At 43.7% G+C, this 27,163-nt stretch overlaps 1 protein-coding gene across 1 annotated transcript; it reads right to left on the bottom strand.

Moving 5' to 3' along the window:
• Positions 1-8,037: 8,037 nt before the first annotated feature.
• On the bottom strand, positions 8,038-26,165 carry serpinf1 (serpin peptidase inhibitor, clade F (alpha-2 antiplasmin, pigment epithelium derived factor), member 1). The gene is made up of 8 exons (XM_083645260.1): positions 26,102-26,165; positions 19,413-19,476; positions 18,973-19,162; positions 18,273-18,428; positions 15,328-15,528; positions 12,232-12,371; positions 11,685-11,895; positions 8,038-8,996 (listed from the first exon to the last, which is right to left on the bottom strand). The coding sequence occupies exons 2-8, from the start codon at positions 19,473-19,475 to the stop codon at positions 8,746-8,748; spliced, it is 1,212 nt and encodes a 403-aa protein (XP_083501386.1). The 5' UTR covers position 19,476; positions 26,102-26,165; the 3' UTR covers positions 8,038-8,745.
• Between the last annotated feature and the right edge of the window lie 998 nt (positions 26,166-27,163).

The raw sequence follows: 27,163 nt of genomic DNA, 5'->3' as shown, positions 1-27,163 counted from the left end.
TGTCGCTGAATACGTCACGTGTCGCGCATGTGATTGGCTAGATAGAAGCCACACGCCCTTGACTTCCTTGTTTTGGTTTTTGCTGTATTGAAATCCATTGAAATTAATATGAAAACGTGTCCCAGCTATTTTTATCGGCCTGTCCTGGATGTATGACTTCATGAGAATCACAATTGAACACCGTGACCACCTTCCCAGAGAGAGAGGAGGTGAGTTGTGTGTCGTTACATCAGGTTGCAGGGACAGCGCTGTTTATTTCCGACGTGGTTAACCATAAATGCAACACCATGGGCGACAGTTTATTTTTAGTCAGCGACCATGTCTTACTTTCCAATAAGTATAAATTAGGCTTTAGTGTTTTGTGGGCCTATGGAGAACATAGGCATGATGGGGCCCTCCTTGTTCTCCCCCTTTTTAAATCCTTATTTATCTAAGGAAGGCCCAGGTTGCCAACTTTTGGTACTTGGCTGGAGTGAGATTTTGATGCCACACACAGTCACACACACGCATGCACGCACGCACGCACGCACACACACGTGCGCGCGCGCGCACACACACACAAAGGAAGAGGTTCACATCACAGTCATGCAGCATACTGTCAATGATCTCAGTTTGATTGAATTAATTAATGAAAATCAGCTATGCCTCCACCTTTTCTCTTTTGGTATGATGAACATATTTAGGTAACACTTTATAATAACGTTCAGTCATAAGTCATTTATAAGCCTTTAGTTAATGATGAAATAACCATTTACAAAACATGAATATACATTTGTAGATGATTAATAAATGATATGTTAACATATACACATGTGTTGTAAGTCATCTAAGCCTTTTGAAGTGTTCCTCACCTGTTGTAAATGATGTGTAAATAATCTACAATTCATTTACAAGGCTTTCTGCATCCCCTAATCTAAAGTGTAAACCATTCATGACACATAAATGTGTTACATACACGGGGGTAGCTCTGTTTGTCAAAATTGAAGGCAATGCGGAAGTGTCCTCTTTGCCTGCAGGGAGCGACCCATTGATTCAAGATTCAAGATTCAAGATTCAAGATTCAAGATTTTTATTGTCACTCCATGGTACAAGTATCACGTGTGAAATTCTTGTGCTGTGGACTCCGTTTACAACATAGTACAAATGTAGGCATATGAGTGCAAAAACAACAAGAGACACAACAAGCAATAAGGCAGTATAGTGATAAGACAAGTCAGAGACAGTGGCATATTCACTGCACATAGGTGCACATGTCCTGTGCATACTTTAGCCGTGCTTAAACATTTTAAATTCGGCGTATTTGACATATAGGTGCAAATAGCATATTCCTTATTAAACATACAATTAAACTCTGCGTTTTAAATTCGGCGTATTTGACATACGGGTGCAAATAGCATATTCCTTATTAAACATACAATTAAACGTTAGACATACGTAATGGTAGCAGCTACAGTACGGTACAGTACGGCTACTACACTATTTGTGTATGTTAAGGAGTCTCGTGGCCTGCGGGAAGAAACTGTTCCTCAAGCGATTTGTGCGTGCTTTTGGAACCCTGTATCTTCTCCCTGAGGGTAGCAGGGAGAACAGGCTGTTGTGGGGATGGTTTGTGTCTTTGATGATCTTCAGGGACCTCCTGAGGCACCGCTGTTTATACAGTTCATGCAGATCTGGCAACTCACATCCTGTTACGTGCTGGGCCGCGCGTCTCACTCTCCGTAGCGCCCTGCGGTCCATGGTGGTACAGTTCCCGTACCAGGTGGTGAAGCAGCCAGTCAGCAGGCTTTCAATGGTGCCTCTGTAGAAGTCCGTGAGAATTTCTGGCCTTAGCCCAAATTTCTTCAGGCGCCTGAGTCCATGTATTCGCTGTTGGGCCTTTTTGATAACAGTGGCGGTGTGGCTGGCCCAAGTCAGGTCCTGGTGGATGTTGACTCCCAGGTACTTGAAGCTGTCCACCCTTTCCACCACTGTGCCGTTGATGGTGATTGGGGGGGGTGTGCCCCCCCCACTCCTGTAGTCTACAATGATCTCCTTGGTCTTGGAGACGTTCAGAGAGAGGTGGTTGTCCTGGCACCATTGTTCCAGGGCCCCCACCTCCTCTCTGTAGGCCGTCTCGTCGCCCCCCCCCCGAGATCAGCCCCACGACCGCTGTGTCGTCTGCAAACTTCACGATGGTGTTCGAAGTTTGAGTCGCCACGCAGTCGTGAGTGTAGAGGTCGTACCAGAAGGGGCTGGAGACGCACCCCTGGGGCGCTCCTATGGTCCATTGGTTTGTGGACTTCTGTTTTGAAGCCTCAAGTATGGCCTCAGTTAACACTTTCCTAATGTGTTTATGGTCTCAATCACTAGTTTCAGACTATGTTGTACTGTAGTTTCAGACTATGTTTTGGGGCGTAATTGACAGGTCGCTTGTCCACTGATCACACAGCTCGCCGATCACGGACCAATAGCAGGCCGTGCTCTGTGAGAAACCCCTGGACTTGTGTCGAGATCCAAGATGGCAATGGCCAAAATGCCATACCTGAGGCGTCAAAAAACAGAAGTCCACAGACCAATGGGTCACCCCTGTAGGCCATTTGAAAGAATGCCGGTTTAAGTGCACTTCCGCATTGGCTTCAATTTTGACAGAGCTACCCCCCCCCCCCTTGTATGTAACACATTTCTGTGTGATGAATGGTTTACACTTTAGATTAGGGGATGCAGAAAGCCTTGTAAAATTAATTGTAAATGATTTACCCATCATTTATAACAGGTGAGGAACACTTTTTTACTAAAAGTTTATAGATGACTTACAACACATTTGTGATATGTTAACATAGCATTTATTAATCATCTACAAATGTATATTCGTGTTTTGTAAGTGATTAGTTAATCATTAACTAAAGGCTTATAAATGACTTGCGACTGAACGTTATTATAAAGTGTTACCCATATTTAATCACAGTATTGCCAAAACGTGTTTCAAGGTTTAAAATCTAAACAGGCTATTAGCCTATAATTCAGAATGAATGGCAACAAATGGTTTGTTTGCATGTTTGCACACAACATATAATCACAACAAATAAACAATATAATCTGTTCCACAACAGTGAGACAGCATGGTTTACATCACCTATGAGGCAGAAGTCAGGCAGTGGCAGATCTGGGCCCTATACCACGAATGTTCTATAAGAAGATCCAGAATCTGTCCCTTGATCTGGTTTGTCTAAACCAGATAAGCTCGATTGTAGTTAACTTGTACCACGAACCTCGATTGCCACTCATTAAGTGGAACCAGGTTTTTCTAATCAAGTTGAGAGCGCGTGCACATGAAATCCGAATCCGAATCAGAAAGACTTTAATGATCCCCGGGGGGAAATTGGGACAGGTTACAGTAGCTCCCACTCAGAACACAACATAGCATAAAATAAACAGTAGTAAAATGCGATAGTAAGCAAAAAATAAGCAAAATAAGTAGAGTATGTATAAAGTAAGCAAAATAAGTAGAGTAAGTATACATTACGTGACAATTGCAGTTATTGCACTCTGGACTTATATTAAGTTGGCTTGCCCTTTACATTACACGTGGCTCAGCCAGGCACAGTTAACCTATCGGCTGGCTCAGTCTCAGGGAGACTGAGCGTCTCCGAGGTGCTCTTTTAAGAGAGGCATTAAAGAGTCCAATGGCCACAGGCAGGAATGATTTCCTGTGCCTCTCCGTATTGCATCTAGGTGGGATCAGCCTCTCACTGAACGTGCTCCTGTGTTTGACTAGCACACCGTGGAGTGGGTGCGAGTCATTGCTCATGATGGAGCGTAGCCTGGACAACGTTCTCTTCTCCGACACCGCAGTCAGAGAGTCCAGATCCAGCCGCACAATGTCTCTGGCCTTACGGATCAGTTTGTTGAGGGTGTTGGCGTCCACTGCCTTCAGCCTGCTGCCCGAATGACTGTCTAAAGTTACCACTTTTATTCACATCAGTCACTTATTTGAAGAGCGGTTTCTGCCTCCATGTATCCTACAGCAGCTGAATTCACCCTCTCAATAAACTGCGAGTGGAAGCAATGTGTAATGTCTCAGTCCAAAATCCGTATGTATAGACCATTTAGGCTCAATGAATAATAATGATCTCATGATGTGTTTAGTCGCACTGATTGAATAATTCCTATAGGCTATCAATAAAAAAAGAATGATAATAAAATTAAAAAAGGCTTCTGAACTGAATCGACACAGTAGCCTACGTGCGGGCATAGATTTCATTTATAAAAAATAGCCTATTTTGTGGTCACATATATAGGCTATTGTCAGCAGAGTCGCATATCTCCATATTTCATATAATGATGCTGGAAATATGAAGTTCAATCACATCATACAGACCAAAAGCAACACAGTTGCAGCTGCAAAATGCAGGAGTAGCCTAGATATGAATAATCTGTGTGCAGGCGATCCCATATTAAATTGCTTAGATGTAGTAGGCTATTCTGGCATGTATGACCATGTCCAACCCAACGTCAGCTTTTGCTCCGTTGCGCACACGGCACCGTGCGCTTTGGAGACGTTTATGTAACCTTTTTATGCCGGTTTAGTGATATTTCTCCACTCATCATTCAGCTGCAATCGATCGGCGGGGTCAAACTACTGTATCTAGGGTACTTGAGAGCACAAAAATGAATATATAAAAACATATTCCAAAGTGGTAAGTAGGGCTTAATTTAAATGTAGCCTGCAACAAAGTGCAAAGCTTAGTCCTTGATTAATTCAACAGGAGCCTTTTTTTTCCGATCCTATCCCTTCCTCTCTCAATGCAATGTATTTTTCATATGGGGACCATATGAATGGTGACTTGCTGTTTCCAGAGAGCTGATTGGTAAGCAGGTGGGTCTTTCATGGGTTTTGATCTTATCCTCTGAACTTAACCTGCTACAACTGGTTTAAATCTTATTTAGCCAACAGAACACAATGTGTAATGGTAGATGGGGCCAAGTCCTCCTATTTGGAGTGTCCAGTGGGCGTTCCCCAAGGGTCGGTCCTTGGACCACTTCTTTTCTCATTATTCATTAATAATTTGCCGTATTTCTGTTCAAATCTGCACTCCCAGATGTATGCGGATGATGCAGTAATTTTCACCCCTGCCAAAAAACATTGTGGAGGCCTCTCGCCTCCTAACATCTGCTGCATCTGAGGTACAGAATTGGCTTTTCAAATCCTGCCTTTTGCTAAACACCAAGAAAACGGTTTGCATGATGTTCACCAAACGTCCTCATGCAGCAACCCGCTCGAATGTTTTTTTCAATGATGTTGAACTGGAATTAGTATCCGAATTTAAATATCTAGGTGTGATATTAGACCCCACACTGAACTTTAAGAACCAGGTCAAAAAGGTTGCTAACTCAGTCAAATTCAACCTGTTCAACTTCAAACACATTATAATAGACACAGCATGTCTGTAGGTTCTGCCAGGACATTCTTACATGCCATGATATTTTCTCACCTGGACTACTGTGTGACCAGCTGGTCTCTCACGTGCACATCCACTCTCAAACCACTAGAGTCACTCTATAAGAGAGCACTAAAAATATTTGACAAAAAACCCCGCTCCTACCACTATTGCAACATCCTGGTCAAACACAACTTATTAAGTTTCAATAATTTCATCTCCTTTAAATATGCGTGCACCGTTTTCAAGGCACTAAATGGCCTTGCCCCTCCCCTGCTAAATGAGTATATTTATCAGAGACCTGTATCTGGATCCACAACCAGAACCACCAGAGCCTCAATTAGAGGCAATTGTGTGATCCCTTACAGGCGCACCACCTTTGGCCAGACAGTTCTGTCGGTCAAGGGTGGAAAACTCTGGAACACAATCCCATCGGCCATTAGGGAATGCCCAACACTTGGCATGGCACCGATGAAGTGCTTAAACTCATCAGCTCGAACCGAGCCACTTACTGCCCCCTCGATCCTATCCCTTCCTCTCTCCTCCAAACCATCTCACCTGACATATCTCCCTTCCTCACTACCTTCATTAACTCCTCTCTGTCCTCTGGTCTTGTTCCGCCTGCTCTAAAGACTGCAAGAGTCAAGCCTCTGCTTAAGAAACCCTCCCTTGACCCTACTGCTATTCAGAACTACAGACCTGTCTCTCTTCTCTCATTCCTTTCCAAAACCCTCGAACGAGCAGCGTCCGAACAACTTTCTCTCTATCTCTCCCAAAATGACCTCCTGGACCCTCTGCAGTCCGGTTTCAAGGCTTCTCACTCCACTGAGACAGCTCTTCTTGCTGTCACAGAGGCACTTCACACTGCTAAGGCCTCATCCCTCTCCTCTGTTCTTGTCCTCCTTGACCTGTCTGCTGCCTTCGATACAGTCAACCACCAAATCCTTCTTTCCACTCTGTCTGACCTCGGCATTTCAGGTTCTGCACTCTCCTGGTTTGCTTCCTACCTCTCGAACCGCTCATACCAGGTCTCATGGAGAGGATCCCTCTCCAGATCCTGTCCTCTTACCACCGGTGTCCCCCAGGGCTCAGTCCTGGGCCCCTTACTTTTCCTTCTCTATATCAGATCTCTTGCCTATGTGATCTCTTCTCATGGCTTTTCTTATCACTGCTATGCTGATGACACCCAGCTTTTCCTTTCCTTCCCCCCCTCCGACACTCAAATCGAGGCTCGCATCTCTGCATGCCTCAAAGACATTGGCGACTGGATGTCTGCCCACCACCTCAAGCTCAACCTTGGTAAGACAGAGCTACTCTTCCTCCCAGGGAAAGACTGCCCTCTCGCAGATCTCTCCATCTCCATTGACAACACCACTGTACTTCCCTCCCAAACAGCTGAGAACCTTGGGGTGATCCTTGACAACCAGCTGTCCTGCTCAGCCAACATAGCTGCTACAGCACGCTCCTGTAGGTTCGCTCTCTACAACATCCGCAAAATCCGTCCCTTTCTCACAAGAGAAGCGACTCAACTCCTGGTCCAGTCTCTTGTCATCTCCCGCCTGGACTACTGCAACGTGCTCCTGGCCGGCCTACCTGCCACCGACATCCGACCGCTTCAGCTCATTCAGAACGCTGCAGCCCGTCTGGTATTCAACCAACCCAAATTCTCTCATGTCACTCCCCTCTTCCAGGAGCTCCACTGGCTTCCCATCTCGGCCCGCATCAAATTCAAGTCACTGGTACTGGCCTACAGGGCTGCACACCAGTCAGCTCCCCTGTACCTGCAATCTATGGTCAGGTTCCAAACCTCTCAGCGCTCCCTTCGCTCCTCCACCGGTGCAGGTCGCCTCGCCCCTCCTTCGCTACGGGGGCTCAAAAGTCGCTCATCCCGATCTCGACTCTTCTCGTCCCTGGCACCTCAATGGTGGAACGAGCTTCCACCTTCGGTCAGGACGGCTGAATCACTGCCAATCTTTCGGAAAAGACTAAAGACTCACCTTTTCAGGCTCCATCTGGGCCCTTCTTGATCTAACTTCGTTCTCTCTCTCTCTTTCTTAAAAAAAAAAAAAAAATTATACTAACCTAAACTTGTACCACTAACCTAAACTTGTACCACTGTTCCTTCAGAAGTTGTAGTTGTCATAGACTCCATAGTTGATTGCTCTATTGCTGACAAAAATTTGTTATTGTAAGTCGCTTTGGATAAAAGCGTATGCCAAATGACGTAATGTAATGTAATGTTTTGTCAGGATACGTTTGTCTTATTAGTGATTTTTTTTTGTAAAGTTGCCGGAAAAAATATGACCCAACCTCCACCCCAACATTTCTCAAAAATTGCAATACAATTTGGGAAGTGTGATTCTTTCTTCGCAGTAAAATTGCGGGAACTGGAAAAAATTGCCGGTAGAGGAACCTATTTTAACGTTTTTGCAGAGGAATAATGGGGATTTTGAAACATTGGCAAGCCCCCACAAATTGGATGGTGATTGATGGAGATTGGTTGAATTTGCTTTAATTATTGTGATCAGAAAATCAAACTTTCCTGGACGGACTGGTTATTTCACAGCTGCAGCAATATTTTTTAATAAACTGGACAGAATAGAGCAGAGACGTGTTTCTTTCACTGTTATGTTTATTTCTTTCAACACCAAAGATATGATTTATTTTTAATAAAAAAAAAGATTATTTTCTTTGGGTGAGCAAAGGATCATCTGTCTTTAGCCAGTTAGACAGACAAAATCCCACTAATCTGTTTCATTTATAAAATCCTCTAAAATGACTAAATCAAATATTCTCATATATTTTGGATCATTTCCATGTGATCACATGGGCGCCACAAATGCATAGCAAACACTTGAATTCCCTCCTAGGACCTGCTAAGAGTGTGTGTGTGTGTGTGTGTGTGTGTGTGTGTGTGTGTGTGTGTGTGTGTGTGTGTGTGTGTGTGTGTGTGTGTGTGTGTGTGTGTGTGTGTGTGTGTGCGCGTGTGCGTGTGCATGCGCGTGTGCCAGAGATGAGCACTGCATAGCTAAAAAATAAGGAATTCAAAGCATGTACTGTATTATACTCACTCCTTTAGGCTACAGTATCAGCATTGATTAGTTGACATTGTTATTAGTTTTTTTTTTTTATAAAATAAAGATTGTTTCAACATTCCCAAATCTCGAGTGCGAGTCAAGTCTCAAGTCTTTTGAGTCTCAAGTCAAGTCTCAAGTAACTGCCACTTGAGACCAAGCTGCAAGTCTAAAGTCTTCATTTCTGGCGTGCGTGCGTGCATGCATGCGTGTGTGTGTGTGTGTGTGTGTGTGTGCGCGCGTGTGTATGTGCATTATATCCTAAGCTCCTTGGGGTTGAGCACGCGTCCGATCAGCAGCAGGGCGCCCGACGCCTCGTCCCGGACAAGGAACAGGAAGGGGCGGTCCACGCGGTATGACAGGTTGCTAGGCGACGCGGCGGGCATGGCATACGCGTTCCCCTCGGGTGCCGTCTCCATGACGACCTTGGTGTTGACGCTGGTCAGCTTGGCGGGCTGAGCCGTGATCTTCTCCAGGTCGGGCGACACCAGCCAATCAGAGAGACCTGAGGAGAGACAAGGAGAGGATGTGAGGAAGAGGAGGAGGAAGGCTAGAGACTAATCATATTGGTTGAGCATTATCTGTGAGGAGGAGGAGGAAGGAAGGAAGGCTAGAGACGAATCATATTGGTTGAGCATTATCTGTGAGGAGGAGGAGGAGGAAGGAAGGAAGGCTAGAGACTAATCATATTGATGTGGCTAGCTACTTACTTCCGGGGTGGGAAACATCACAAAAAGTCACGTGACTGTTGAGCTCTAGAGAGCCCAAGGAACAAGTCCGGAAATCATCGATGCTACCACTTCCCCGGTTCTTCACTGTTTTCGCCTATGGGATTTTTGAATGGGTTTTTGGCACGATGCTTCTAATAAGGTCTCTGGGCAACGCACGCTTAATCAAATGCGAACCAGTGTTCAGTAGGATAATCTTCACACATGAGGACCACTTTCACGAGTTTTTAAGCTTTTACGTGCCGTTAAAAGGGCGGCTAGCTAGCAAACGGCTAAATGAGACTACACTGTTGAGTCAACGGGGATATTATACGTCATTAACGTCATCACTTCAAAGGACGAACACGGAAATTATCTTTCCCTCACCTGGTTCAGCCCGGGGTAATCAGTGCACAGCAGCGCACACATCAGCAACACTCCAGGTTGAGTGGTGACGTGACGGGTAAGCCTATGCGACACTGTGTAGTTCTGGATTAGCTTAGCACGAGCTTTTTACTTATAGGGCTCGCATTTACGCTTCAAAACTCATGAAAGTGGTCCTCATGTGTGAAGATTATCCGGCTGAACACTGGTTCGCGTTTGATTAAGCTTGCGTTGCCCAGAGACCTTATTTGAAGCATCGCAGCAAAAACCCATTCAGAAATCCCATAGGCAGAAACAGTGAAGAACCAGGAAGTCCGGGACTTCCGCGTTCCGACTACAAAAATATCATCCCTGGGGCTCTCTATGACGTTTAGGTGAAAATAAGGTTCTAGCTTATGGTGTACCTGCGATACTACGGTGAAGTGCGAATCTGTCAATATATTTCAAAGGGACGAGATAGTAAGCTGCATACGTTTCACAATCTTGTGATCTATTTCAATGATGACAAAGCCCAGTTTTCCCACTGAAAATGCCTGAAGTCACACAGTCACTTACTTGAGGGGAGAGGACGGCTTTAATCAGTCGCTCCCTCTTTTTTCCCTCCCCTTTAAAGTAACGCACTTCTTCACTGTAAGTCTGCATGGATCACTGTTACTCTGCATCATGTGCAACGTTAGTTGTTACTGTAAAAAGGGCCGGCAGTTAAACTGGATCACTGATGGGTTAAACGTTCAGTCCGTGGTTCACAGACACGTGTGTGTGTGTGTGTGTATGTGTGTCTGTGTGTGTGTGTGTGTGTGTGTGTGTGTGTGTGTGTGTGTGTGTGTGTGTCTAGGTGCGCTCATTGTACTTCAGGTAGCATCTCAAGTGGACGGGGTGAACATTAAGCAGCAAGATTGAAACACACCACCCAGTCGTGAATCGAGAGGGAATCTCACCAATAAGCATCCTTTCCATGACATTATAGACCGACCGACTGACTGATTGACTGACTGACTGACTGGCTGAGCCTAAAGAGCCGTGTCTTGACCACACGCGCATGTGCGCATGTGATAAAAAAAATAGCTATTTAAAAGTGCTCAAGTAAAAGTAGATTTGCGTTACTTCTAAACTAATCTGATGATGGGGATAGCAAAAAAGTAGCCTATTGAAAAGTACTCAAGTAAAAGTACAATTGTGTTACTTCTGAACTAATGTGATGATGTTAATAAATTATTGTTGTAACTTTTATTTTGGCGTATGACTCCCCTTCTTTGTTCCAACCTAGACCCGGATTGTAACATAGAAGGGGAGGCTTACGCCAAATGGCTAATGCACCCAGCAGACACCCGAAAAACACTACCATTGCAGCATAGCCTCTCACTGACCATGCCAGCAAATGGATTGAGACAGTTAAACAAAAGAAAGCGGGTGCTAAACTAAGGATGCAAAAAAGTTTGGATGAGCCCCCTTATGTTACAGACAGTGTTGCATGTTACTTAGGAAATGAAATTAGTTACTCATTACTAATTTAAAAAGTAGTAACATTACTTTACTTATTACTTGGTATCAAAAGTTATTAGTTAGATTACTCGTTACTTTATTATTACTTTTGCTAACGCCCCCCAACCCCCCTTCCAAAAGTGACGTACAACCTGTTCAGCCAGCTCCTTTTATAACTGAATCTACTTTATTGGAACAATAATTAACCTTAAAGGAGGGGCCAATCAACCAAATTGCATATTTTTTATTGGTTTGCCTACCTAGGACAAAAATCGAACTGCTGGCAAGGCAGTGGTCTCAAATTGCCAGATCTATCTCCACACTTTGTTTTAGCGCTGTGCCAGAGCTGGAGAAAGTAATGTAGTAACTTGAAGTTACTTGGACTAGTAATGTAACTACTATATTAGTAACTATAATTACTGTTTTGGAAATTGTAATCCCATACATTACTAGTTGCTGGGAAAGTAATAAAATTACCGCAATGCCAGTTACTTTACTTCCCAAAACTGCTTACAGATATATGGATCCCATATGAGCCACCATATGTTACAATAGGAATGGAGGATAGAAGAGGGAAGAGAGAACAGAGACAGAGAAGAAGCAGAGTGTGTTGGACTGACCCAGCTGGCTGAGCAGTGGCAGCAGTTCGGTGAAGGAGCTGAACTTTAGGACGGGCAGAGTGAGGGACACCTGGGCTGGGTGCAGTGTCATGGAGAGGTCCTGAACAAACTCTGCTGTCAGAGCCTCCTCCAGAAGAGTCATGTTAGAGGTGATGCCATCAGGCAGGAAGAAGAACATGCTGACGTCGTCCTGCATCTGGATCTGAGCGATCTGCAGCAGCAAGGGCATGTTTCAGACATTCAACCATGATCAATTTTAGTCTTAAAGCCATATTTCAACAGTTTGGCTAGGAGGTTGGGTATAGTTGCTGAATTCTGAAAAGCACATTTTTTTTTTTTTTTAATAGATGAGATCAAATAATATATATATCAAAATATATTTGATCAATTTAAATTTGTATGACGCTCCTATGGACTCAAATTAATAACAGTGCACCCTCCCTGAGATTAAATTTAAAAAAGCATCACCCTCCCCTATTTTCCTCCAGTGACCCCTTCCATAAATAACGAACGGTCGCTGGGAGAGAAGGGGTTTTAAGTCACTCACCGTGCAGCCCAGGTCTGAATCGATCCCCATCTTCAGTGGGTAGTTGTCCTGTTGCATCATGGGAATGCGAACGGGTGCTTTGCCTTCCAACTGGAAGTCCTCCATCGCTCCGCTCTGTCCAAACCGAGTCACCCACTTCCCTGAACACACACATCGCTACTGTTTATACACCTGTGTTACTTCCCTGAACACACACATCGCTACTGTTTATACACCTGTGTTACTTCCCTGAACACACACATCGCTAATGTTTATACACCTGTGTTACTTCCCTGAACACACACATCGCTACTGTTTATACACCTGGGTTTGTTTTTCACAAGGCTAATTCAGGTCATTCAGTCAGTCAGGTAACACTTGGGGAGATGGCCCCTGGAAGGTGTCTTTGACTGTGATTAGAGGTGAGATTCTCTGCCTGAACCCGAGATGGCCTGTGGGTTAGCCCGATCCAAGCTGTATGTGAGATGCAGTGTTTTCATACAGAGGCACAAAATCAAGTTGGTCAGTGTGTAGTATTGATATTTACAGACAGCCCATATTCTAATCAATAGAGTGATTATAGGACAGCCCATATTCTAATCAATAGAGTGATTATAGGACAGCCCATATTTCTAATCAATAGAGTGATTATACATGTTTGCATACGGCCCATATGTTTAGTATAGATATTTACATGCTGTCCATGTGCCCATGAGCAATGGAGTTGCTATGTACGCCCATGTACCCATGAGCAATGGAGTTGCTATGTACAGTCAGTGTGAGAAAAGTTAGATTCCCACCGAAAGGAGCTGTTGATGTCTAGCACAGGACAAAGGCCTCCTCAATTTAGTATCTATTCTCCCACCGCTATGTGTGCAAATGACGTCCTCAGACGCAGCTGGCGGTGTTATCTCTAGAACGAAGAAAAGGGGAGAGCGTTCTCACGAAAGTTTACAAGGCTCCATTGTTTAGAAGTGTGAAGATGTTTGGTGGAGGATCACCTGAAGGTTGAACTAGCAGATAACAGGTCACTGAAGAATGTATATGTGTATAACTGTATTGTATAATATACTCAGTCTTATGAACATTCATTATGCAATTTGGTTAAGCTATAATACTGTATTTATATGTAATGTTTTTCTAAGCAATAATGAAAATACAGTTTGATATATGCTTTGTGTTGTAAAGAAGAGGGGGAAGAAATCTCCTATCATACGTGTGTGTGTGCTAATGGACCCCCTGCGCGGGCACACACACACACACACACACACACACACACACACACACACACACACACACACACACACACTCACTCACAGGCACAGTCTCAGTCTCTCTCTCTCTCTCTCTCAAATACACACACACACACACACATGCCCCGCGTCGGGATATGCCCACTTGAGGCTGATCGGAAATAAAGTCTAGCAGCGGCGGCTCTGCTAAAGGCTCCTCCTGGCTCTCCACTCCAGGACCAATCAGATCACAGAGAATCCAACCCACAGTTTCACTAAAACTCAGCAACAAAGCAAACTCGGCATCCTTTGCTCCCTTGACACTTGTTGTTAAGGTAGGACAGGTCACTGTTGAGACGATCATTTTTGCCTGGAATAGATCTTCTGGAGCTAAACAACTTGGGTATCAGTATCTCTGAGTTCATTCAATTGTTTCTGTCTTGTACCATTTAATTCTATTGCATTTGATATAACTATTCATGTCTGCTAGTTTTAAATAAACGTGTGTCACCGTGCACTTAAACTTGTCCACCTGTCTGTTGTCGGCTGTGTCCTTGTCCTAGTCTCGCTGTGTTTCCCTCCCATTCAACGGACACGCCTGGGTTCCTTGTGACAAAAACCCTATCAGTAGTAATGTATCTAGATCGATCTCTGATGTGCACATCATGTCGTGTCTGTCATGTGGACAGACAGCAGACCAGCAGCACTGAACTCAATCCACAGTCTTCAAAATAAGATTGGCTACAGGCTGCAATGTACTCCAACAGGTCATGTGCGGACCATCGATGTGAACAACTCAACTCTCACAAGACTTGCATTCAGCTCAAGGAGAAATCTATCTGCAAGTCTTGTGAGAGTTGAGATGTTGCAGGAAGCTACAGCTAGAAGAACAACTCAACTCTTCTCTTCTCCTTGAGCAGGAGGAGTTGGTTACATGCAAGAACATACTGGATGAAGCGAAAGGTAAAGATTTTTTTTTAATTTCTCTATGGAATCCTTTTCCAATAATGTTGTCAGACACTTCTAATAACAATCTGAGCCTGTCAGTGGCAAAAACAAAACAAGCACTTTATAATTGATGTACATTAATGGTTTGTATTTGCCCCATTATTGCAGCCCAACCGCAGCTGTTGGCAAACGCAATCTCACTCAATACTGGACCAATTTCAAAAATTGTTGTCCTGATTAGTCACTTGGACACAAAAAGTTGGCAAAATAGGGTCCAGGTTGAGAAATATCTAAGTTACCTTTCAACTGTGAAAACTAAGAATAATTATCTTGTGTGACCAAGGTCTAGAGAGAGAACTTCAAACAGATGAAAGCTCCCAGGTTTTTGGTTTGAATCTTCCAGTTGTTTCAGCGCTCATACATGATTTGAACCAGAGCATAGAGATATAAGAGTTGCCTCTCCCTTCACTTCAATGGACCATTTTTTGTCGTTGTTATTTTTTACATTGCAATAGTTCCCGGAAGTAAGGTTCTGGATTAAGCAGTGCTGTAGAGTTGCAGCAGAAGGGGCCATTTGTGATGTGCTTTAAAAGGGTATGATGTTTTTTTTGTTTGTTTGCTCCCCCCACCGAAACTGGCTCCATGCTTCCTCCAAGACATGGGCAGTAGCCAGCCGCTTCCCCGAACAACCAGAGGAGGCACCACTTCAGCGACCAGGATATTGCATGGTGAGGGGTTCCTATATGAAGGAAATGATGTTTAAAGAATCAAATTGTATATTATCAGCTTTATTTTATGCATTCAAACATACTTCTGGGAACTATTCTCCTGCACACTATATAGCTATGTGAGTCACGCATTTTGGACTTCCATTGGCACCAGTCTCTCTTCTATATCACTCTGATTTGAACGTATCGTGAACACCTCTCCAGTTCACCTCTAAAGTGGGCAGCGGCCACGGTCATCACGGCGTTGTTGCGGGGGAGCTTGGCGAGTAAGCGGTCAACCTTGCCGCCCGTCTCCTGCCTCACCCACTCGTTGATCTCCTTCAGGTCTTTGGAGCCGCCCAGCAGAGGTTTGGGCCGCACCCCATACTGCTGCTCCACCAGGGAGAAGAAGTCCTGCTTCAGACGGAGACCTGAGGACATCACACACACACACACACACACACACACACACACACACACACACACACACACACACACACACAATGCTCAGTTAGCTAGCTGAGAGCTTAGAGTTTACAAACCTAAATTAGAGGGTGATCTCTAAGATTTCACCACTGACCTAAAAAATATGGACAGAGCTATCCGATTGATTTTGGTGGCCGTCGCCATCTTGATTTTTCATCAGCAGAGTGGGAGGGAATGGTTTCAGTCCTTGCACAGCTCACGTGAGATGGGGGTTTCCCAGAGCCGCAGCTCCGCCTGCTATTGGTCCGTGATCAGCAAGCTGCGCGATCACTGGTCAATCACCCCCTTTTCTATCGTCTATTTTACTCCAAACGGGCGAGTTATATAAAAAAAAATTACTCCCATACAGTTGTTATGAAAAGGTGATAAGGTGAAAATGTGTTAAGGCCCAGGCTGTAAAGATGCTTAATCACTGTTACAAAGTGGGGCATTTTAACATGGGGGTGAACGGGAATGATGGGACTTCTGAGCCCTGCCTCAAGTGGCCATTCGAGGAATTACAGCTTTCAGGGTTACTTCCTGGTCCTCATGGGAAAACCTCGTGCCTTGCCCACTGGATTTCACTTTGTTCTCTTGGGTGACAGTGACACCTATGGCAATGAGTGGTAATTGCAGGTGAGATCCAAACAGTGTTTCATACATTAGTCAGTTTTTTCGGCTATAGTCACCACCCATAATGCTAGCAGAGACCAGAAAAAAGTAGCTTGTTATCCTATTTTACACAAGAGGGAACCTACATTACATTACATTATGTCATTTGGCAGATGCTTTTATCCAAAGCGACTTACAATATCACATTTTTCTCAGCAATAGAGCAATCAACTATGCAACACAGTCTATGACAACTACAACTTCTGAAGGAACAGTGGTACAAGTTTAGTTCATTTTTATTTTTTTTAAGAGAGAAAGAAGTTAGTTCAAGAAGGGCCCAGATGGAGCCTGAAAAGGTGTGTCTTTAGTCTTTTCCGAAAGATCGGCAGTGATTCGGCCGTCCTGACCGAAGGTGGAAGCACGTTCCACCATTGAGGTGCCAGGGACGAGAAGAGTCGTGAACGGGATGAGCGACTTTTGAGCCCCCATAGTGGAGGAGGGGCGAGGCGTCCTGCACTGGTGGAGGAGCGGAGGGAACGGTGAGAGATTTGGAGCCTGACCATAGATTGTAAGTACAGGGGGGCTGTCTGGTGTACTGCCCTGTAGGCCAGAACCAGTGTTTTGAATTGAATGCGTGCCATGATGGGAAGCCAGTGAAGGTCCCGGAAGAGGGGAGTGACATGAGAGAATTTGGGTTGGTTGAATACCAGACGGGCTGCAGCGTTCTGAATGAGCTGAAGCGGTCGGATGGCTGCAGCAGGTAGCCCAGCCAGAAGAACATTGCAGTAGTCCAGGCGAGAGATGACCAGTGCCTGGACCAGGAGTTGTGTTGCTTCCCTTGTGAGAAACCGATGGATTTTGTGGATGTTGTACAGGGAGAACCTACAGGAGCGGGCAGTTGCTGCGATGTAGGCTGAGTTGGACAGCTGATTGTCAAGGATCACTCCAAGGTTCTTAGCTGTTTGAGAGGGAAACACCGTAGTGTTGTCAATGGATATGGAAAGATCGGTGAGGGGACAGTCTTTCCCGGGGAGGAAGAGTAGCTCTGTCTTACCAAGATTCACCTTGAGATGGTGGGCTGATGGTGGGCTGTCCTACATTAACGTACAGAGTGAGTTTATTGTGTTAGCTCCGCCCACCCTGTGTCGCAACACCAAGTTCATAAATGCTACAATACTGAATCAATGGGCCATAGGCTCAATCACCATTGTGTTAACTCTATCAGATAGATAGTGACTTAACAGAAATGTATTTACCGTACATGAAAATCTTTGAGATTATCACTTTAAACAAATAAACTAAACGTGCATAGGGTGACCAGATGCCCCACTTTGTGTGGGACTGCACAGCATTTTCATGCCTTTTCCCATGTCACACTATTGAGATGATGTCCCACATTTTGATTGGCTCTAGTTCTCAAAAGCCAAACCACTGAGAGAGAAATCTGTAAAGGGATATGCCAACATTTTTGGAGATTCGCCTATTTGCCATATTGTCGATATAATAGTAAAAGTAGAATCTAGATGACTTTATCTTGACTGTGCGTGCAGTACAAACTGCAGTACAGTCCTCACTGCTAATTAGCTTAGCACTACAATGGCAGTCTATGGTACAGCTGCCTACCCCCATTCAGTCGCCCAACATACACATTCCAACAGTTACGGGAAATGGTCATTTTCAAAGTCCATAGCGAAAACTAACCAAGAGGGTTCCCTCTGTAACCAAAGTTACTTCCTCTTTTGCCTGACGCGCATGCGCTGTAGCCTACTGATGATACACATACACATACACACACGCACATGCACACACACACACACACACACACACACACACACACACACACACAGCAGTGACTCACGTCGGACCAGGTACATGCAGGCAGCCATGTTGTAACCTGGGTAAACCCAGCCTTCAACGTGACGTCACAAGCTATGCCTGTAGTGACTGATAGCACATAGAGGTCACCAGAGCTCTCAGGGTGGTGTGTGTGTGTGTGTGTGTGTGTGTGTGTGTGTGTGTGTGTGTGTGTGTGTGTGTGTGTGTGTGTGTGTGTGTGTGTGTGTGTGTGTGTGTGAGAGAGAGAGAATGTGAGACTCACGTCGGGCCAGGTACATGCGGGCGGCCATGTTGAGCCCCTTGCCCGGCGACCTGACAGAGGTCAGCAGGGCTCTCAGGGTGTTGTGGAGCTCAGGGTCCTGCAGGGTGTGGTACCTCAGGGCCCGGAACAGCTGCCTCTGAGCATGCTCAGAACCACCTGGGATGGGGGGATGGCAGGGTCACATATTAGGTGCTCTTCCGGGTTAAACATACAAACAAACCATGGGATTTTCCGACATTAATTTTTCAATGGACATTGTAAAATGCTTACAAAAACGTAATTTGACTAAGTCAGACCAAGTGATTCAGCTATATTCAGATATTTTTGATTTTTTTTTTTTTTGGTCCGAGAGTGACATGTGATCAAATGTAACAGGTAATGTAATCTAGACTAATTCATTCCAATATAATCTAACCTACCGTATATCCTCTATATTGGCCCGGGTCTTTATATTAGCGACAGGCCTTTACTTCTACTTCCCTCTGTATATCTTTATATAATAATATTTGCAGTAAGTAGTGTTGTCACGATATCAAGATTTTGACTTTGATACCGATACCAAGTTTAGTATCACAATACTTGATACGATGCGATACTTGATAACTTCTAAACTTCTAACACAGAGCTGTTTTTGACAAAAAGTATCGAAATCTCGGTATACCGTGCAACACTAAGAGTAAGTACAGTAACAGTAACTGACCCATTGCCACCTGCGTCAGCACTGCAGAGACAGTGATGGGTGCCAGGAAGACATTAGCGGAGGTGTCGCGCCCCGCCAGAGCGCGGAACAGGTTGTAGCCGAAGTCGGAAGTGGCAGCGGCCATCTTTGTTTCGGGCGTGGTGAAGAGCTCTACATGTTCCTCCTCCCCTCCCGTCTCATCTGTGTCCGACTGGGATGAGAAACAGACATGGACTCAACGTTTTAATACACCAGGACTGATCTGCTCAACATTTTTTGGTGATTTTCTGCAGAATTCCTTGACTTAACTATTTTTCTGCATCAGCCCAGGTTTCCATGATGCGACCCCTTTTTCCACAGAAAATTCCATGGAAAACCAGGGAGACTACTTCACATAACATAAAACTCAAAGTACTGTAACTCAAAGTATTTTGACAGACATTTGAAATATTTGGTCTCACCAACTGAGCCTGACAAAAGCACAAGATGGCTCCAAAAAACAGCAGGAAAGTTGTTTGCTTCATCCTGGAAGAGAAACGTGGTTATGAATATTTACAGTTTTCAGACTTTTCCCAACATAAAAGCATCCACCAGTGTTATGTTCTGCAGCCTGGTCTGGAGTCACTGTTATAGTTTGAAAAGCCTAATTTTGTTTGACAATCTATGAACCTGCACTTCTTGCTGCAAAACCAATTGCCCTACGCCTACGGGGACAAAATTAAGCCCGTTCTCTCTCCCAACACTGGCGTCACTTTTTAAACACACTGGGTACCCCTTTTTAAAACACTGGGTACAACTTTTTAACACAGGTACCCCTTTTTAACACACTGGGTACCCCTTTTTAAAACACTGGGTACAACTTTTTAACAGAGGTAGCCTTTTTTAACACACTGGGTACCCCTTTTTAAAACACTGGATACCCCTTTTTAACACACTGGGTACCCCTTTTTAACACACTGGGTACCCCTTTTTAAAACACTGGATACCCCTTTTTAACACACTGGAACACACTGGGTACCCATTTTTAAAACACTGGATACCCCTTTTTAACACACTGGGCACCCCTTTTTAAAACACTGGATACCCCTTTTTAACACACTGGGCACCCCTTTTTAAAACACCGGATACCCCTTTTTAACACACTGGGTACCCCTTTTTAAAACACTGGATACCCCTTTTTAACACACTGGAACACACTGGGTACCCATTTTTAAAACACTGGATACCCCTTTTTAACACACTGGGCACCCCTTTTTAAAACACTGGATACCCCTTTTTAACACACTGGGCACCCCTTTTTAACACACTGGGTACCCCTTTCACCAAGTGGCCTGACCAAACGTCAGTATTTGACAAGTTGCGAGTGAGAATCAGAATCAGAACCAGAATCACTTTTATTGCCACAATATGTAAAGATTACAGATTAAGTAAATCCAGCGTGGGGCCATCCGCCGCCTGCGTCAGCCCGGCATGTCACAGTAACGACGCGTTGTGGATTTGTTATTTTCACCTTGGAAGTGCACTTCCACCAGGAGTCGCAAATACACATTGCCCGTCCTATGTCCTATGTCCTAGTACAGTATGCCACAGAGAGAGGGTGACAGCATTGGTTTATACGTCAAGAACAAACCCTTTTTGTTGTTACTATGTCATGAGTGATTCATCTCTCCAGTGGATTTGTAAATTATTGTATTATATTGTATTGTCTGTAACAAATGTCTGTAATAAAAGATAGAAAGATCGCTTTTTCTAGGGATGTCCGATATCGGCTTTTTTGCCGATATCCGATATGCCGATATTGTCCAACTCTTAATTTCCGATTCCGATATCAACCGATACAGATATATGCAGGCGTTAATATCGGCAGGCCGATAATATCGGACATCCCTACTTTTAGCCATTGATTTAGGTGACCGTGTTCACGCCCGAACGAAATTCGGCCATCTTTACCTAGTAAATTGTAAAAAAACAAAAACAAAAACGCAAAATGTGAACGTACAGTACAGTACTGTAGCTACTGTATGCTACCTTACAAATGGTCTTGTTGTCAACTACAGTATTTTCTCATATCGGTATTACTCTGATGCCATGTCAATGTATGAAATGTTCAAACTACACGTAGGCACCCGGTTTTGCGCTTATTCCTACAGTATGAGGAATTTGTGAGTATGCAGCGTAGCAGTCATAATATCAATATCTATACAGTACTATAATGCCAGCATTGCCTGTCTTTCGCTTTATCTCGAGAACCGTTAGTCCAATCGACTTAAAACTTGGGGAGTGCGCTGCTGGGTGCGACAGAGTGCACTACCGAATTTCATGCAATTCAGACACGTGCATAGTTACCTCCTACCTACCTACCTACCTACCTACCTCCTCCTTACCTACTTGCAACATAAAAACCGGTGCTGGGAACCCGACAGAGTGCAGTGCCAAATTTCGTGCAATTCAAAATAGCGCCACCTACTGGAAAACATTTTAAAAAAATCTCGAGAACCATTCGTCCGATCGACTTCAAACTTGTGGAGTGTGCTGCTGTAATGCAGTGCTGAATTTTGTGCAATTCGACATAGCACCACCTACTGGCAACCCAAAAAGCAGTTTATCTCGAGAAACATTCGTACGATCAACTTCAAAAGATGAAAGAAAATCTAAAAGACAAAATCAGAAACATTTTGTAGAATGTGTTAATCCTGCAAGGCAGCTGGATCATGAGATCACGATCATATGACAAAGCCTGCAACGCTCCAATCTATTGGTTTCAATCTGAACCACTAGTGGTTCACACCAGGGCTGGCGCCAGGATGAAATGACTGAGGGGGCGGTTATACTGTAACTGGGGAGGTTTTTTTTCTTTTTCTTTTTTTTCTTTTTATTTATTTTTTAATTATATGATATTTTTATATCGTAAAACATAGGTTATATACCCGCTGTGCCTATTTCTGGACTTTTTAACCATAATAACCTCTGAAAAGCGCAATAACAACACAAGAAAGACTACTATTCAAAATCAAATAAAACTTTTATTTCACAGCAGCAGATTAAGGCATTAATAGAGCTGAGCTGCATAACGTGAAATGCGGGACCTGTCTGGAGCACTCTGAACATATATGTCTATATGAAAAGTCATAGAATAAACAATTGCCGCAAAAATCGACAAAAAAATAAACAAAATAATAGCCAGTCAGTGCCAGGTTCATTAAATTAAAGAAATAAAATGATCAGATGCGTTGGGCCCTATTCTCCCACAGGCCTTCGGCGCAAAAACTGGCTTAAACGCAAAAAAACGTGCCTTGCGCCTGCCTCTGGAAGATAGCAACATGGCTTTAGGCCCCGAAATGCGCTTTACGCGAAATAGGCGTGGCGCAGTCCCAGAATGGGCGAGAATGGGCGTTTTGGCCTTAAATACCGGCCTAATGATATCTTCCCTCCTGGCGTTAATTTAGTGCTTTGCGCTTTTGAAAACCAGGCCTATTCAGTGCCCCAGTTGCGCGGAGCGCTCCTCTGCCTCTCCTCTGTCCCCCATCTCTGTGTCACTCCCTCTCTCTTGCTCATCAGTGTGACAGGCACAATACAACTGCTTGAAAAAAAGTTTGCCGGTTCTCTCTCACTCGGACTCCCTCGCTCAGACAGACACAACACAAGTCCGATAGAAAAAAGAAATCTCCCAGCATGCATTGGGCTAATACATTTCGATAATAAATCGCATCCAAATTAGCCTAAATAGATAGAAAGGTACATCGAAATAGATCGAAATAATGTGTAATGTTACCACAACATGAAATTGTAGAACATTTCAATATTGGACAAAATAAAATCGCGAAATCCAAACACAACCCTATGTGAAACATATATATCCCTCGTAGATTTAACGTGATTTAGATAAGTGACAGCGTAACGCGGTTCTACTGTCATGTGCTATACTGTGATGTCTGCTCCAATAAATTGGCCCTACTTCACATTTAGTTTTACAATAAAAACACATTTCTGCAATGACTTTACATAATGTAGGCTATATTTATGTGCATCATCCTACCTGTGCAGCAGGGGAGAGAAAACGATATCATTCTGGACTTGCAGTATTTAAACTGCAGTTAGATTGGTTTGAGAAGCATAATAATATGGAATATAGCCTATACTGTATATAGAGACAGACAGAGGGGGATGAAAGGGAGGGGGGGAGCAGAGCGCTTGGGGATGAAAGGGAGGGGGGGAGCAGAGCGCTTGGCTTTGACCCGACTGGATCGCTCCGTGGAATTGGAGCTTAAAAGGCAAGCTGGGGACTGGTTTACTGCACTTCTCCAATGAGCAGACCGTGCATAATTTTACGCTTAAAAGGCATGGTTGTAATGCTTAAGGCTGCGTGTAGCGCCGATACCAAAATATCGAGTTCGCTGGTCCACGCCCACTACTCTGGGCTGCGTCTGGCGTTGGGCGCAGTTCATAGGCCGATGCAACGATAGAGCCCGTTGTCTCCATCTTTCTGCTCATGGCATGCTGTGTGCTTGGGTGCAGCTGATTTCTGTGTGTGTGTGTGTGTGTGTGTGTGTGTGTGTGTGTGTGTGTGTGTGTGTGTGTGTGTGTCTTTTAATCACGTCATGATCACTACAACATGCAGTGAGGTTCAAATTTAATAAATAGCTACACCCCCCGACACCTTGTGACAACCAAAGCACAGCAAATAGTGATTCCCTGCCAATTCTGAAACAACAGAGCTATGTTTATAGGGGGTAGCCTACATCAACTTAAACTGATCAAATTTGATGAAGACTGCAGAAACAGCAGCCGAAACATGTCAGGTACAAACATTGCCTAACTGGCCTTTATAGATGAACTATTCTTATTTTATTTTTATTTATTTTTTTAAGTGAGGGGGCAGAAAATTGAACTGAGGGTGCAAAGCCCCCTTTGGCCCCCTCGTGGTGTCGGGCCCGGTTCACACCAATCAGCGTCCTACTGTATTAGGCAGCTACGGGCGGGCTTTGGTGTGACGCCAGCAAGAGTGAGCCCTTGATAGACATAATAGACAGATGGTTCATCCAATCACCTGCCAGGTATTTTTGAAAGTGCATGCCCTTTGAAATGGTTTCCCGAGCGACCCGTTCCCAGATGGTTATGTGAAATCAAACCATCTGAGGTTAAGAATGTGTTGCTCTCTCGCTCTCTCTCTCTCGACCTCACTGAACCTTTTTTTTAAGCTATGTAGGCTACACAGACACATGTTGCCTACTTGTCCAGTCTCTCTCTCTACCTCACTCGACCACACACACACACACTTTCTTTTGTTCCTTCACAGACATCTGGTTTTCGTTGCATCTCATTTGAACCTCAGATTCCCGTCCTCTCTCTCTCCTCTCTGCCTGATGAGAAACCCAGAACTCCTCCTGCACAGAGGCCAGTCTGGACATTCACTTCATTATGGGGCTTGTTTGTTTTTTCTGTCGGCTTCCCAAAGTCCCCAGTCAAAAACAACTGAATCATTCAAAAGAAACTGTCACTGATGTTTGAGACATTTTTGCCAAAATGGCGGGTCATAAAATTTTCTTTCAACCGTCTGTCAGCTCTGGTTTGAGTTGATATTGTTTGATAATACGTTTTATTTTTCTGAAAGCAGAGTTGGTAGGGTGCTTTACAGGAATGCAAAAAGACAAAAAAAAATACTACAGAAAAACCAAGAGAACAATCAAGAGAAGATACTCTACAAGAAAAAAGTAGATTTGAAAATGTGCTATATATATATATATATATATATATATATATATATAGTATATATATAATTTTGCAGTGCAACTACCGGTACCTAAAACTCAAATTAAAGTGCAACACCTCCGGGAGGCATGTTGGTAAACCATCAAACTATAGTTCAGGTCCAGAGGGGAGACAAACCTCATCTTGCCTCTCTAAAACATAAATACACACTGCTGAGCCTTGAATTACTGTATAAAGTTATATCTTCAGATTCAGATTCAGACGACTTTATTTATCCCAGAAGGGCAATTCAGTTTTACTCCATTTATATTGTATATTTGTTGTTTTTGTTTACAATCAAAATATCATTTGAGGTTGATATTATATGATATAATATGATATAACACTTTCTAACACGTATCTTTGAAGCTCAATGTCTCAGAGCTTCACTCCCACCCATGCAGACAAACTTATAATTCAAACTCACTAACTATAACATTTAGCTACAGTAACCAAACCACAGACATCTGCTCAGAGAGAACAAGAAAGACCACCCAGCTAACCAGATGACTGAAAAAAGCAAAGACATGCACTGTGGTTATATTGTTCTGAAATAAAATGTACTGTGGTTATATATTGTTCTGAAATAAAATACATGTACTGTGGTTATATTATTCTGTGATGAAAGGGTTTATTCCATAATGTTAACCTCCATTTGGGAGGGGGGGGGGGGTGTTTGGCTACCTGGAATTCACCAGTCAGTTAATATGTCCAAAACAAAGATTCTAACTCTTCAAACTGTTTTGTAAATAGATACATAATAATAATAATAATAATAATAATAATAATAATAATAATAATAATAATAATAATAATAATAATAATAATGAGGAGTAAAATATGCACACGCACACATGGCAGATTTAAATTTTGAAGCAGAACAAAATAAACTACAATTGATTCTCTATAGACAATGAATGATCAGAGAAGCCCAACCTACTGGAAACTGCTGGAACAATTACATAAGCTGCTGAGCCAGTGAAGGTTCCTGGCACAGTTTGGAGGGCAGGGATGGAAACATTGAATTGGAGGTTTGGTTGAGAAGAAGAATTTCCTGAATGGAAAAGCACTCCGCTCTCCACAGATACAACACACTCATACATCTACTACTAAAAGGCTACAGTAGTATTTGTATTGCCCAGTGCACAAGCCATGTTTTTGTTTTGTTTTTTCTTTCAGATAAAAAAAATAAATACACATCGAACCTCCAACTCAGAATCTGTTTCTGCCAAAAACTGTTCTGCTCAAATATGAAACTGTGTGGCCAACTCCAACATTCATTCTATAACTGTGAAATTACAATATCAACACAGTTTCCAGAATTCACAGAACAAAATTAAGCCAGGAACCGGTGTGCATAAAACTGCTAAATGAGCCGCAAACTGCGTCAACCCGCACTCACCTCGTCTCGGCTGGTCCACGTTGCTTAGAGCTTCAGTCGGATGCAGACTCCTCTCTCTCCTCGCTCTGTCTCTCTCTCTCTGACCCTCCCCCCCTCTCTTTCTGCCTCTCTGTCCCTCTCTCGCTCCTCCCCTCTCTCATCTCCTTTCTCTCCTCTCTCCTCCTCTCTTCTCTCTCTCTCCTCCCTCTGTCCTTTCTCCTCTCTCTTTCCCCTCCTCTCCTCTCCTCTCTCCTCTCCTCTCCCCCACCCAGTGTGCGAATTGATTCAAGATTCAAGATTCAAGATTCAAGATTTATTAAGTGTCCCAAAAGGGCAAATTGGATTGCAGAAAGCGTAGTACGAAGTACATACATAAAAACAAATAAGACAAAAAGAACATTGTAAAAACAGTCTAGAGCAGCAGTTTAAAGTGCAACACAATAGTTAAAGTGCAAATGACAACAGTAGCAACGATCTAAAGTGCACAGTAGAGATATAAAGTGCATAGTAGCAAAGTGCAGTTCGCTCACAGCAGCACATTTATATCACAAGAAAGAGCTACAATGTATCATTGTATTAAAGCACAAGAGAAAAAACCTCAGTCCAGACCAAAGGGCAGACAAAGTATATAATACAGATATACTGTATTGTACCCCTAAGAATAAATAAAGATAAAAGAATAAAAGAATAAAAGGATAAATAAATAAATAACAAAATAACAGCAACGGCAGATGAGACATTACATTTGTACCCCAGCAGCGTTCAACGCTCTGATAGAGACAGGCACAAAGGAATTTCTGTACCTGTTCTTTTTAACTATGGGGGCACGAAGGCGGAGCCCGGAAGGAAGCAGCTCATATTCGAACCTCAGAGGGTGGGCATCATCTGATCGGATGGACTCAGCTTTTTTCAGCACCTGTTTATTACAGATCTGGTCCAGGCTTCTGAACTGGGTTCCGGCTATTTTTGAAGCCACCTTCACTATTCTCCCCAGGGAGTTCTTGTCTTTAGTACAAAGATTACCATACCAGCAGATTATGGAAAATGATATGACAGACTCCACAATTGCTTTGACAATTGCTG

Source organism: Poromitra crassiceps (assembly GCF_964638095.1).
Source record: "Poromitra crassiceps genome assembly, chromosome: 1".
In the NCBI taxonomy this organism is placed as follows: Eukaryota; Metazoa; Chordata; class Actinopteri; order Beryciformes; family Melamphaidae; genus Poromitra; species Poromitra crassiceps.
This window is presented reverse-complemented; position numbering and strand designations above follow the sequence as displayed.

Coding starts and splice junctions, on each gene's coding strand:
- serpinf1 (XM_083645260.1), bottom strand. CDS start 19,475: ATGAAGCAAACAACTTTCCTGCTGTTTTTTGGAGCCATCTTGTGCTTT. Junction 19,163..19,412: donor GCTTTTGTCAGGCTCAGTTG/GTGAGACCAAAT, acceptor TTCTCATCCCAG/TCGGACACAGATGAGACGGG. Junction 11,896..12,231: donor ATTCAGACCTGGGCTGCACG/GTGAGTGACTTA, acceptor TTGCTGCTGCAG/ATCGCTCAGATCCAGATGCA.